Below are 14,849 nucleotides of genomic sequence, written 5' to 3' on the forward strand. Positions count from 1 at the left end.
AATACACACACTTCATGATGGCACTTTCTAGTCCTTCATCATCATCCTGGCTCTCTCTGTCTGTGTGTGTGTGTGTGTGTGTGTGTGTGTGTGTGTGTGTGTGTGTGTGTGTCTCTCTCTCTCTCTCTCTCTCTCTCTCTCTCTCTCTCTCTCTCTCTCCACCTGCCTCCCTCGTCCCCCCTGCACATCTGTGTTGAGATGAATATGGAGAGAATGAAGGATGCACTAAGTGGCTTGTTTGGTGGGTTACGGGCTCCTCTCGAGTGAAGGGGGAATGAACGTCTCACTCTCTCTCTGTCTTCTCCTCTCACCCCGACCCACCACCCCATCTCCCTTTCTCTCCCTACCCTCAACCCTCCCCTCCCACCCCCACCCATCTGTCTCCCCCAGCGCACTGCCAGGCGGTGCAGGCGGAGAACGTGACGGTGCTGGAGGGGGGCACGGCGCAGATCTCCTGCCGTCTGCAGAACTATGACGGCTCCATCGTGGTCATCCAGAACCCCCGACGCCAGACGCTCTTCTTCAACGGCACGCGAGGTGTGTAGGCCCACACTATCTGTCTGGCTGTCTGGCTGGCTCTCTGCCTTTCTGTCTGACTGTCTGTCTGCCTCTCTGTCTGGCTGTCTGTCTGTCAGTGTGTGTGTTTGTGTGTGTGTGTGTGTGTCTGTTTTCTTGTGTGTCTGAGTGCGTGTGTGTCTGTCAGTCTGTCTGTGTGTCTCTGTGCGTGTGTGTGTGTATATTTGTCTGTCTGTCTGTCCGTCTGTCTTTTTGTCTGGATGACTCCGTGAGTGTGGGTGCGGCAGAAAGTGATGTGTGTGTGTATGAGTGGTTGGTTGTGTTTGTGGGGCGAGGGTATGGTTGTGCGTAAGTGCGTTGGCGTGTTAATAACCATAAAACCACTTGTGTTAACAACTATAATAATGGTCCTTCAGAAAACAGATCTCAATGTGCAGAAAAACATGGATAAAAATAGACACTAATGAAAAACTGAGAACCTTGAATGTCTGAAGTACTTTTAGGAATTTCATTAAGGTACTTAATGTAATGATGCATTAGTATGAGGCTCAAAACAGACTTAACTAAACTCGATTAGACCTGTGCTACTTGGTAACAGTAACAAGTGGATGTTGTTCTGTTTATCATTATCATGTTAAGCACTATGTAAACAGTGTACTGGTCAAATAATTATGACTAATATTTGTGTTATGTATTATTAGTAATATTATTTTTTAAGGAAATGATGCACAGAAAATTATTGTTGTTAATGATTAATGATTTGTTAATGATTTGTAACGCATCGATTTGTAAATGTTAAAAGGCAGAGGTTTTCAGTCATGAAAAATAATAAACACCCGTGGAACGTTATTGATGAGAACCAAGTACTAGACCGTCCTGCGTCCTGCCATAACTCTATAACTATAACTATATGACAAGGGATAGGCTGTGTGGTTCAAGTGGAGGAAAATAACTCCTTTTTAGATAAATCTTCAGAACAAAAACGATGTGGAAGAAAATAACAAAGAGATGTCTGGACTGTCACGCCTTGCGTAGCAGCACACCTACATTGTATGGGAAATTGAGCAAGAGCTATAAGTGGCCGTAGCAAGAGCATCTGCATTCAAGGCCCAATTCAAACACAGCGGAGTGAAACGGGAGATGCTTTACATAATGGTGCTCCGTATTGAAAACAATGGTGTCATTGAGCACAAGTGCTTTCTGCCCTGCCAGGTAAGGTGTTCAGGAGGAGGCAGTTGCCCCCCCCCCTCCATAATGATCCTCATAAAGTAGGCTTACTGTTTTACATGCAGTGCATATAAGCAGAAACATGCATATCCAGAGATACATGACATAGCTTGTGTTTGAAAGCTTAAATGTATTTAATAGTCACATTTACTCGCTATGGTTTTATGAAAAAAAATCTCCCTTGGCCATGGCACTTCTGCTTTAGTATTAATTATAATGTCAGTAATTGGGTGAGATTAAGTGTGTTTTAGGCAAATGGAGGAGTCCATATGTTCAAAGGGTTTTGCTGCTGGTGGGCTTCATATTAAATCCACAAAAATATGAAAACACTGCCTCACATTTAAAAAAATACGATTTTTAGTTTATTTATTCATTCATTCGTTAATACTTGGAGGGAAACTCAGGACATTACAAATGCCCCAGTATGAAACCAACCCTAGATTTTTTCCCTGTATGGCGAAAGCAAAAGGCAGAGGTCAAAGAAAAGGTATGATTGGTCAGTAACATTCTGAGGGCGGGGTTTAGCATGCAGGTACATTGTCTGGGGAGACCAAACAGCCAATGAGGTTGAACTTTGTCCAACAATGAGGTCGATCTCTGACCATGGAGAAGTTGGAAGCGAAGCTACAGAGAAATACAGATTGAAACAGAGTGGGTGCAGAATATAAGCCCGCTGTTTTTGGAATGTGGCAGCGCAGTGTTTCGATTTTTCGGTTAATCAGTTATGTTGAGAGCTGAGCGTGTCCATGAATGGATTAGTGTAAGAAGGAGGATTTCATATCCAACACTGAAGGATAAGAACACGTACAAATGAAGTACAATTTTAAACTTTCATGTGTGCGTCCTTTCAAAAGTGAACGTTCTCTTTTTTCGACAAGAACATAATTTTTCTTTAAATAATTAAATAATTTCCTTTAGACTCTTGGCCCCCTGACTGTGAGAGCGATTTAAAGGGTTTTGAGGAAGCTGGGCAGCAGAACGCACGGGGTACATCATCTAGTGTTGACCCTGCTGATGAGATCACCACTCATTATGGCTGCTCGTTAGAGGCTGGCCTCGCATTGCGTTAAAGGCAAGTCATCGTGGTAACCCATGTCATAATGAAGGAAAATTGCATCCCTTTGTTAAAGACCTCGGGGTAGACAAAAACCCTGTTTTTTACCATGCTAATTAAGGACAAAAGTTGCTGCCCCGACTTTATCCCCGACCATAAAGCTTGAGATATTATTCTTGAATCATATTCAAGGTTGTGCCGTTTGAAAACCGCGCCAGAGTGGCTTGAAGCGAACACTATGCTCTTAGGTTTGGTCGTTATTTAGGTTGGCTTTTTGGGCCTTAAACGCATTAAAAGATATTCCTCTAATCGATGAAAGCCATTACCTAGTCATGCATAAATGTGTAGGCTGTGTAATTGCAACGTGTAAATATGAATTAGATAAGATATTAGCTAATTCTTGTTTGGTAGTATTTGTGTACATATATATATATATATATATATATTTATATATATATATATATATATATATATATATATATATATATATATATTTATACTCTATATATAATTTCTTACATTTATATCGCGCTTTTCAAGGTACCAAAAGTGCTTTACAGTGAAGGGGGGATCTCACTATATATATATGCTGGTGTGACTTGCAGACCATGTTCAGGCCTGATCTAAATCAACTGAACAACCAATTTGGGTCATAACTGAGAACTTTTGTTCTTTTGCTGCTATTGGATCAATAGTATGCACATCCTGCAAACAAATACATAAGGATAATATATATATATATATATATATATACATTTTTTATAGACATACATATTTATATATCCTGCTGGTGCAGTGGGATAAGTTTGCATATTCAACCGTATGGTGATTTTATTGAACTATTTCAAAACTTTATTTTAAAACGGAACTATAAATTATTAAGAAACCGTAAGTCTGTGTTCAAATATCACAGCTTTTGGGGATTAAACTACTCAGCAAGATGAAGATCAGAAGTGGAAAGATCAGAACTGGAAAAGCAAAAATAAAGATTTATGATAGTAACACTATATGGAAGTTGACGAGGCAAATTCCTCAGAGACAAGCACCATATTCAACAATGACCCTTGTTTGACCTTGGTTAATCCTGCTTGTAAACGGCCCACTCTGCACGGGCCACCTGGTTTGACCTTGGTCAACCCTGCCTTTAAATCGCCAATCGGTACCCAGTTGAAAAACAGTTCCCGCTCCCGCATATCACTCCAGCTGCCAACATTGTGCACCTCAATCACGAAGAAACCAATAATTGGCAAGGTGAAGTCCTCTCCTTTAGGGACTGTCCCCTCCCGTCACGCCCACGAGGCTGTCACATTAGGACTACGCACCATTAAGTATTTAAAAAGGGATGGCGGCAGACAGCTCCTTAACAGCCCCCCCCCCCATCTCTATGTTCTCTGGGCGGACACAGACATGGCGTACGCCAGGGACCCCCATGAGCCCCTCATCCGAGTGAGGCAGAGCGGGAGGAGAGGAGGGCGGCCGAGGGACACGGGAGCAGAGGAGTGATAGAGATGGAGAGAACCAGAGAGAGACAGAGAGAGATGACAGAGAGGGAGATTAGGGAGTCCAGTGCTGTGTTTGTATAAAAGTACAAAGTTGTCACCTTGAGTGACCCCCCACCCCCCCTACCAAGGATTACACCCAGGCTAAATTGTTGGAGCGTAAATTACATTTCTCTTTTTTCCCCTTCCTTCTTTATGTGTGTTTGATCTTCCTTTTGCCTCACCCCCAATGCAACCATTGTCCATCTGCCTCTCAGACATCCCGCTTACACGCTGTTGGTTCCTTTGGTGGCTTGGCAAACCCTAATACAGAAGCCCTTCCTTGCAAGCTAACTGCCCAAACATGGCGGCTGTTAAGTTAATAGTGTGGCATCGTGGGGGTTGTAGTTTTGTTCCAATAGTAGAACAGAGTGACCAGTAAGAGCCATGTTTTATAGGATTCTGGGGACAGTTAGCCGTGATATACTGGTGTAATGGTCCGAATGAACCCATGCACCCAGAGGGTTCATATCTCTCTCTCTCTCTCTCTCTCTCTCTCTCTCTCTCTCTCTCTCTCTCTCTCTCTCTCTCTCTCTCTCTCTCTCTCGCTCCCGCTCACTGTGTCGCCTCGACTTTGCCTGCCCTCTGCATGTAAATGAGATGGCACAATGGAGGTGAACTAGGACTTCAACAAAAGTCTGACATTTAGTTGCCATTTAGCAGCGCGAGAAAAAAAGGAGATTTACCTATCCATGGGGAATTGTTCCTTAACACTGTTCTGTGTGTCATTCAGTGCAGAGGGACAGAGATTAGTTTGACGGTGTTCCCGGGAAGTGTGAGCTTGACTCCATTACCCTGCATATTTCTCCCTCCAAGAGTTAAAATGTACTTCTCTTCCCCAAAATATCGTTTCATCCAGCTAAATGTGCTATTTCTCACCGCTCTTCCCTTATGCCTTTTACTCCCCTGTTTGCACAAATCCACAGAGACATTCCATCATACACACTCAGTCACACACGCATGCACGTGCAAAGAACAGAGATGCGCACAGACAGGCGCACACACACGCACGGAGCCGTCGTCTAGCGTCTGCCGTGCGATGAGTTATGCTCCGAGACGGTGGGCTGTCGCATCAGAGCGCTATTGGTATTCTGTCCCATGAGCTTAGGCCAACACAAAGGACAAGGAGAGACAGAAAGGAGCGGAGAGAGAGAGAGTAAGCAGGGGAGAGCAGAGGGACAGGGCGAGGAGAGGCGATGTGTTTTTTACAGTCAAGTCAATGCAAACTACATTTTCTAAGGACCGCGATGAGAATCCATGCGGCCATTGAACCGTCGCCACCACTCGCCGACCGTCACTGGATTTACAGCTCATGAGAAATGTCCTCAGTCGATGCCACCTCTTTCTCCCGCCACAAAGGGGAAATTGTTGCACGCTCACTTTGTCACTTTTTCCCTCTGCTTGGCTCCTCGTGCTCTTCTTTTGTCCGTTCTGGGCCCGGTGATTGGAGCTACTCATCTGTGTATTTTCCCTCAAGGCAGGGCTATAGAAGCGGACACTCTCATTGATCATTCTTTCCACTTTTCTCCTTCTTTTTCGATCCCTGCCCGTACTCTGCCCGTTCTGATCTGAATTTATGTTTTTTTTTATGTGTCTCAGTGCTGTGCGTATGTAATTGCAGGTCCTAGTTGATGTTGACAGCTATATATGGCCATAACTGAACGGGGTGCGCAAAACAATACCAAGAAAGAGCCAGAGTAAATAGAAGTGATCATAACACATATACAAACACAACCAAATCAATAGAAAGAAAACAAAAGTAAGAATAAAAGAAAAGATTGACCGGGTAAAAAAAAGAAAAAAATCACACACAAAACAGAGCATCTCTCTCAAAAGCTAGGATTGATCTAGTGGTGTTTTCATTGAATCAATAGGCAAGAAGTATATTCCATTAAACTCAGAAAGAGCTATAAAATGTACTTCTCCATGCAATGATTATTACAATGGAAGGGTATTCAACTGCTGTAGTACCACTTGAGCAAGATGCCCAAGGCCTATCAGCTCCTTATTGACATTCTAAATCCACTGAAAGTTCATTTGGATAATGTATCTGCTAAATAACTTAAAAGTAGGAGTAGTAATTTATTATTTGATACAGCAAATTAAATAGCCTGCTGCCAAATATACCAATTTTCTTAAATGCTGAAAAGTTTTCCTCTAGATAGTTTGCGTGGGGATACCATTTAAAATGTGGATTTGAGGCTTGTTTGTTTACACACAACAGGCGTTTGAACCGTGTGCCGCTTGCTGTGGAGCAAACAGGTTTTCATCTCTCCTCTGCTATTTTCTGTAATCCATTGAGCCACAAACTCTAGAGCTGAGCAGAGATGTACATCTCCAAGGCTTCTCTCTATTAGGAGTTGTTCTATTCTTTTTTCTTATCATGCCACCAACTAATCAGTAAGATGTGAGCAATATGTGTATACCCTTTTCAATGCATTCTTATATGCATATCCAATTTCCATAAACCAGCTTCTAACTCAAACTGGCCTCACCCGGCCCTTCCATTTGCCGTTGTTCACAGCGTTTAGAATCTGTTAAATACCAATTCTGTTCTGGGCTTGCCTGGTTAGGCATAAATCCACAATCACAAACGCCCTCCTTCACCTGGCGCATAATGTTGTCCAACTCCTGCACCAAAGTACTCCAACACATTATTGGAGAACCAGACTTAATATTTGGTCCCATTTAAGGGACATTATACTTTCCAATCTCTCCTCCTAATGACCCCATTTCTTGCAAATCCAATTTTCTGCCAGCCCTTCAGGAATATTTTGTGGTGGAGCTGTGGTAATTCATCAGCTAAAACTTACTAACTGACAGCCCATATGTGTCATTGTAGCAATTAGTTGGAAACAAAGTTTGACATCTTGTGATATATTTTTTTGGGTCAGGCTACCTGGTTGTTTCCAAAGCCTTCTCTTGCGTTGAGGAGGTTCTCGGAGCGATCCTGCTCTTGACTAGAAACTCAACACAAAACTCAACACTGTTGTTCGATCTTGAAGGTTCTTACCCATGTACATACAAACTCAATGCATGTGAGACATGGACTGATACAATTGAAAATAACTCAGTACACCACGGTCAAATCCTTGTCGTTAAGGTTATCTACAAATGTATTTTCTTTCTAGATATTGACCCCCTCCGTGTTGCCAATGACTTCGGGGTGTGGATAACCTCTATCACCCGCTTTGTATTGGCAGTCTATTTTAAGTGGTTTGCTGAGGTAGGAATCCCAGCTGATGAATAGTGATCCTGATTCATGCTCTATTACGTATTTATCCTGAGGATGCCAAAACACAAATCAGATGTATTGCTTTTCTGACTTGAATTGCAAATCGCTCGGTCGCCCGATATTGGAAAAAAATACCTATAGTTCCCTTTCCCACGGTGCCCTAACATGAACAGCTCCCTGTTCAGCTGCCGGAAGGCATCATAAATAATACCACATTATATTCAACGTGTATGGAAGTTCATAACCTCTTTGGTATTTTCAATTATTTTGTTTGTTTCGTTTTTATTTAGTCTTGTCTTTGCTTTACTTTAACTCATAATTGTTTTATTTCTGTGGCTGGTTTTACTGATCGGTGTATAATATGCATTACCTTAGTAAAAAATAGATGATAAAGTGTGACCTGTAAACTCATTAGGTACAAGAGACAAAGGTATATTATATTTCAAACATAATTACGCCACAGCATTGCTGAACGCTTGATTCTGATTGGTATAAATAGTTTAAAGGGTGTGCTTTATGCTCTTATTTTAACAGGTCCAGATCAATGCACTAAGAATTCAATGGGCAATTCAAAGTGTCCACTTCCTGTGTCCTTTGTCCGGCCCAATGCGTAGCTTTAAGCGGATCAGCTCCCTCACTATTGTCTGCCATGAGGTTGGTGTTTATACAGCCAGCCATTGTACCACAGAGCTGCCCGTTCCGCCCTTCAACCTGCCTCAGGACTTTAACTCCAGCTGATTAAGTCATTAAAAAAACAACACTGTTATGGATGCCAGTGGCTAACATCTTATTATTGTTGCTAACTGTGGTATATGTGGAGGGTGGTGTAGTTTATTTGGCTTTGCCTCAGCCCCATCTCCACCACTGTCCTACCTTATTTTCCGATTGTCCAAAGACGTGGCTTATTTCTTACTGAAGATAAAATGTTGGTTATTTTCCAGTCTTCATTTTTATCTGGTGTGTGTGTGTGTGTGTGTGTGTGTGTGTGTGTGTGTGTGTGTGTGTGTGTGTGTGTGTGTGTGTGTGTGTGTGTGTGTGTGAGTGTGTGTGACCTTTGTGTCTATTGGGTGCAGACTATAGTTGGCAGTCTGTAAGTCTGTTCCAATGTCTTTTTAACAACTAGCCATTAGTTAACACAAGAAATCTGAACGTTTCACTGCCTCTTTGTGCTTTCTCACACAAAATGGCCATTTTATTTAGGCAGTTGGTGGGGTGGCTGTTGCTGGCTGACGACCTTGTGTTCATGTCTGTGCCTAAGGTGCAGTATTTGTGTAGCAATTTCTCCAAAATGTTAACCATTCATTTACTGTCGTAGCTGTGTGTGTGTGTATGTGTGTGTGTGTGTGTGTGTGTGTGTGTGTGTGTGTGTGTGTATTTGTGTGTGTATGTGTGTATGTCTACAAAAGTGTACTTATACATGGTTTTCACAAAAACACTAACACCACCCCCCAAACAATTAGAGCAAAACAAATAAAACATAGTTAGAACAGTGAAATAAATTAAACACATGCAACAAATGCAAGAGGCAGCATCACCATAAATAAAAGCCTCATAACAAATTGCTGACCTTTGTGAAAATGTATTTTAATGCAGTGACTGCTCTTGTATAATAATCAAGTTAATATCTGTTGTTCTGCATGGTTAACAGACACATGAAAAAATGCATAACTTTGTTTTATTCTTTCCTCTCATCTTCCTCAATTTCCCCTGCATTCTCTACTCCTCCTCCAACTCCTCCTTCCTCTCCTCCTCCTCCTCTCCTCCTCCTCCTCCTCCTCCTCCACCTCCTCCTCACCTTTCTCCTCTCCTCCTCCTCCACCTCCTCCTCACCTTTCTCCTCCACCTCCCTCTCCGCCTCCTCCTCCTGTCCTTTCACATCAACCATCAATCCATCTGCTCTTCTTCTCTTCCCCTCGTTCTGCTCCTGTCTGCCCTCCTCTCTCTTTCTCTTTCCCTCTTTCTCTCTCTCTCTTTCTCTCTGTCACTCACTCTCTCTCCATATATTTCCCTTTCTTTCTGTCCATCTCTCTCTCCCTCTCCCTCTATCACACCACACACACACACACACACACTCACACACTCGTCAATCAATCACACACAATCATACAATCATCCATTCACTCTCCTCGCCGCCTCTCCATCATTTCTCTCCATTCTTTCTTTCTATGTCCTCCCCCGCCCCCCTCCCGCCCGCCGCTCCACAGCCTTGAAGGACGAGCGCTTCCAGATGGTGCTGTTCACGCCGCGGCTGGTGCGCATCGAGCTCACCAACGTCAGCGTGTCGGACGAGGGCGGCTACTTCTGCCAGCTGTACACGGACGACACGCACCACCAGGTGGCCACGCTGTCCGTGTCCGTGCCCCCCGAGACGCCCACCGTGGAGGTGAAGCAGGAGGCGGTGGAGGGCGGCGAGGCCGAGCTCAGCTGCGTGTCGCCGCGCAGCAAGCCCGCCGCCACCCTGCGCTGGGTCCGCGGCGGCCGCGAGGTGCCAGGTGTGTAGGGGTGGGGTCCACGCGGTGGGATGAGTCTGGGGGGTTTTGTCAATGTCTCAGATCGATTTCTAACTGTCTCGGATCATTGTTTCACCATCCCTGAGTATCACCTCAGATCAGTGTTCTTATACATCTTTAAAATGCACGTTTTTCCCCAGGTGGGACGTTGATAAGCCCTTTTATAGTTATTATGAATTTATTATATATTTTCAACCATTATGTTCCCTTATATACCCGGTTTTTACCCGAGAATGGTACAGTCTACTGGGTCGGCTGGCAGGTTGATCCATCCATCTTATGTGGGTGGATACTCACATGTGTGGTAATAATGTGTCACTAATCAACATCACACCTGATGGTTAAATAGTGCCCCCTTCGTCTAGCCATCATCCTTTTATTGTAATGAATTCTACGACTCCAAAGTATCTCTGTGATTCTAGCTCTTATTATATTTCTTCTTGTTTTGTTTTGTTTCTCTTGTTAAGCGCTTTGTATTGCAGTTTTGCATGCCAAGTGCGCCATTAATAATGTTTGATTTGCTGATTGATCGAGGGAGACGCTGCATAGCACCGGCAGAATGGAGCAGGCTGGAGCAGAGGGATGGGTGCTTTGATGAATGAAGGAATAGACGGATGTTATGGGGACTGTGTCTGGGGACTGCAGGAGTGATAAATGACAAAAGTCTCGGCTCGGAAAAGAGCGCTGGATTAAAAAAGAAACAAAAGGAAATGGGAAGTGGAGCTGCCCTGGGCAAGTTAAATAGAGAAGAGTTGAATGGAAGTTACACTTGAGGGAGGTACAGGTGTTTTGGAGGAGTGAAGGATAGGAGGATGGATTTGTTCTAATTAATAAATATTCGAGGGGAGAACAATATAAATGTTCCGGGTTTAAGGCCGTCCTCAGGTTGATAAACAGGAGTATTTAAACATGACGATCCAGTTTCACGTGATCCAACAAGACTTTTGACTCTGTGTACGAACGGTATCCCTTCATATCTTTGTAGAAAGCATTTGAGCTTGTGGTTTTGCTGTAGATATGCTCACACTGGCACAAACATCAAAATCCTGCACTTCAAATGCGAGCACAGATACATGTCAATCTGTATTTACCTCTGGTCTATTTTGGATTCACACAAACACACACAAATACACACATTCAGACACATCTTTTAGTTCATTTCCATCCAAAACGAAATCTCCCAACATCTTTTTCTCTGATAAAACTGATCCATGCATCATGTTCTCTACCTCCTCCATCTGTCTCTGCGGCTGTCCGCTAGTTTCCCTTGACGTCTGACTTTTAAAGCGCTCCTTGATTCAATAAAACATCTAAATCGTGTATTTTGCCCTACCTGAAGCGCATTTGACTGCAGGAGGCATTCTGTGCTCTTTCTGCTAGTTAAAACGGCGGTTGTTGTTGACTTCATTGATTCGAATCAATCCCTCTCTGGGTTCTCATCTCTAAGTAGTTGCTCCTCCTCCATGGGGAAACTCCTCCACTGCAACTCATGTTCTATGCTTTTAGTGGAATGTTCCTGGGAACTTTATTGATCAAATAGCCATGGATGTTAAATTGGATAGGAAACAAAATTTTCAGATAGTTCCCAATTTGAAATTTGCCATCAAAAAGGATGGAAGCTTATTTGAAGAGGAAGTATGTTATTTTGCTGACATCGAATAAGCAGCACAAACTTTAGGCTTCCAAATGTGAGCACAATTTTATGACTGAAGTTGAAAGCTGTCCTTGGGCTAGATAGTGATATAGTCATGTCAGCACAGTAAACAATGATTTAGTAATCTTAGAAGAGAAAAAGGCACATTGGACAACTATAGATAAGAGTGGGATTGCGTCAAATATACTTTTCATTAAAAGAGGTAGAATTATTTTACATTAGTTGCAGAAGTAGTTTAATTTTCCTTTTTAAACCATCTTAATAAATTAAGTTAATTGCGGTACGCACATTTGGGGGCACTTTTATAAAAGGAATAAATCCAATAAGTACCGATCCATCTCTTCAGGTGGACTGGTACTTAAGTGTTCTAATCCCACCATGTGTGGAATTGTTTGATTCATACTTATTGTACTGTCAGACTGATACAAATAAAGTTCACTTAAACAAACTGTCACATTTCACCCTTGGTGGGTGAACGATTACGGGGGTGTTTTTGTCAAATTGCCCTTTTTAATCTTCATGCCAAACTTCGTATCTACTCTATTTTTGTTTGACAATCGGTTTTTAGGTTCTTTAATCCTGTCTCCTCCATTCCTCTGTCAGAATAGACCCTAGCATCAGATCTCATCTCCCTCTGCTCTCCTGCTCTGTTCTAGCCTCCTGGCACCCCCTCTGCCTTCTTCATCTGATCTTTTCTTTCATGTTCTCCATTGTCGGCAGCGACACATTCCCCCTTGGGTTGAGTGGGTGATGCTTGTAAAGGGCTTGACAGACAGGCCATGAGTCAGACAATTAGACACATGGTCACTTATAAAGCCACTCATCTCTCTTATTTTTTGCTTCGCTTTCCTCTTGCCTCCATTATTTAATTCCTTCCTTTACTTATATCCTTGCCTCTTTTCTCCTCTTGCACTCTCTGCAGTCTTCTTTTTTCCTCTCCTATCATATCCTTCTCTCTTCTCTTGCCTCATCTCCTCTCCTCTTTCCTCATCTCCTCTTCCCTCACTCCTCTCCTCTCCCATCCTCTTCTCTTCTGTCCCATCCTCTCATCTCCCATCCTCTCCTGTTCTCTCCCATCCTCTACTGTTCTCTCCCATCCTCTCCTCTCCTCTTGACTTTCATCCTCTCCTCTCCAATCCTCCCCGCTCCCATCCTCTCCTCTCCAATCCTCTCCTCACCTCTACCATCCTCCCCCCTTCCTCTGAGTGGAGCCCACCATGACACTTAAGGTTACAGGCAGATCCCAGTGATAGGGGAGCACTCTGTAATTAAGACGCTATTGCTCCTCTCCTCCACTGCACCGCTTCTCCTCTGTTCTGCTCCTCCAGCTTACACACACATGCACATTATCACAAACACATACCATTAGCACACGCTTCAATTCGACTTGCTTCCATTTGCTCACTGGTAATAATTGAAAACTCAGCAGGATATTATAATAGTGTTGCATTCTCCACCTGCCAGAACAACTGCTAATTCCTGCCTTCTCCCTTCTAAACATTCTTTCTTTCTTCATACCATCATCCCTTAACTTCTGCCATTGTAACTTTATCCGCCCTTTCTTTTGTCCTTTTTCCTTTTCTTACTTTCTTTCTTTCTTATCTCTTACTCTCTAATTTTCTTTCTCGTTTTCTTTCTTTCTTTCTCAGATTCTTCTTTCTTTCTCCTTCGTTCTGTCTCCTCTCCTTTCTTTTATCCCTTCGTGCTGTCCTGTCTCTGTTCATCTTCTACTCCCTGCGCATCCCTCTGGCCTACTCTTCTGTGCCTCTTCCTCACTTCTCCTCATCATCAGCTCCTTTCTTGTCCTCCATCCCACCACACGTTTCCATCAATCACGGCTGTTGTTGCCGTCTGTCTCTGTGTTGTCCCTTTTCCTAGTCGCCTTTCTTCTCCTCTGTCCCTTTGACGGCATCCTCTCTGTCTCTCTCTCTGTCTCTCTCTCTCTCTCTCTCTCTCGCTCCTCTGTCTGGCTCAGTTAAAATCTCAATTCAGTTATGCATATTCACGCTTTTATCTTGCCCCCTTCCAGATCGCTTCTTTCTCTCCTTCTTTCCCTCTATCTCTCTGTCTCTCCCTCTCACTCTCTCTCTCTGTTTTTCTTGTTCTCTCTTCATCTGCATTTTGTGAACCGAAAAAGCCCCCCACACACACGCATACACACACACACACAGACACACACACACACACACACACGCACACGCACACGCACACACACACACACACACACGCATGTATGCACACACTCACACACACACACACATAAACACATATGGACCAAAACTTTCGGAAACACACACAGACACATTTGCACACACACACACACACACACACACACACACACACACACACACACACACACACACACACACACACACACACACACACACACACACACACACACAACCTACACTCACACAAACAGTCATGCACACACACAAACATACACACATGCATCTGCACAGACACACACACACACACACACACACACACACACACACACACACACACGCACACAAGCGCCTGATTCATAGAGCACAAACAAATAATTCTGCTGCCTATAATTGCTGTGAAATATTGATGTAAATTGCCGTCTCTCGCTCCTCTCTTCATCTCCCCTCTCTCGTCTCAATCTCCCTCCGTTCATCCTGGTACGCAGCGTCACGCTGAAAGCTCAATTCATCAGGAGTTAACTTTTTTATCCCTATCTCGCTATTTTTTTGGTCCTCCCCCCCCCCCCCCATCCATCTGGATTCTCCTCTAAACTCTCCCTCCACACCCAACCCCATAGCCCCCCAACACGCCCACAATGCCCCACACAATGAACTCTTCAGCAGCATTGTATGCAGGATGAAAAGGAGGAAATTGGCCAGTAATGGTTGCTGATGTCTCTTGGGCTTTTTATCTCCTGTACTCCACTTTTCTCCCTTCTGCCCACACTATTGACAGAACCCTTTCCATCTACCTACCGACTCCCCAAGCCACCAATCTAACTACCTATCCATCTACCTACCGACTCGCCAGGCCACCGATCTAACTACCTATCTGTCTACCTACTGCCTTCCTACCCGATCTAACTACCTATCCATCTACCTACCGACTCCCCACCTAAACTAAC

General features: G+C 43.7%; 1 protein-coding gene across 1 annotated transcript; it reads left to right on the forward strand.

Annotated features, from left to right (window-relative positions):
* Positions 1-390: 390 nt before the first annotated feature.
* Positions 391-10,070, forward strand: LOC307091582 (cell adhesion molecule 4-like; the record flags this gene model as incomplete). The annotated part of the gene is made up of 2 exons (XM_079759214.1): positions 391-537; positions 9,775-10,070. Coding segments are annotated over 2 exons (443 nt in total), but the record flags the coding sequence as incomplete, so codon positions are not given.
* Between the last annotated feature and the right edge of the window lie 4,779 nt (positions 10,071-14,849).

This window comes from Pollachius pollachius (assembly GCF_949987615.1).
Source record: "Pollachius pollachius genome assembly, contig: scaffold_427, whole genome shotgun sequence".
NCBI classification, from domain to species: Eukaryota; Metazoa; Chordata; class Actinopteri; order Gadiformes; family Gadidae; genus Pollachius; species Pollachius pollachius.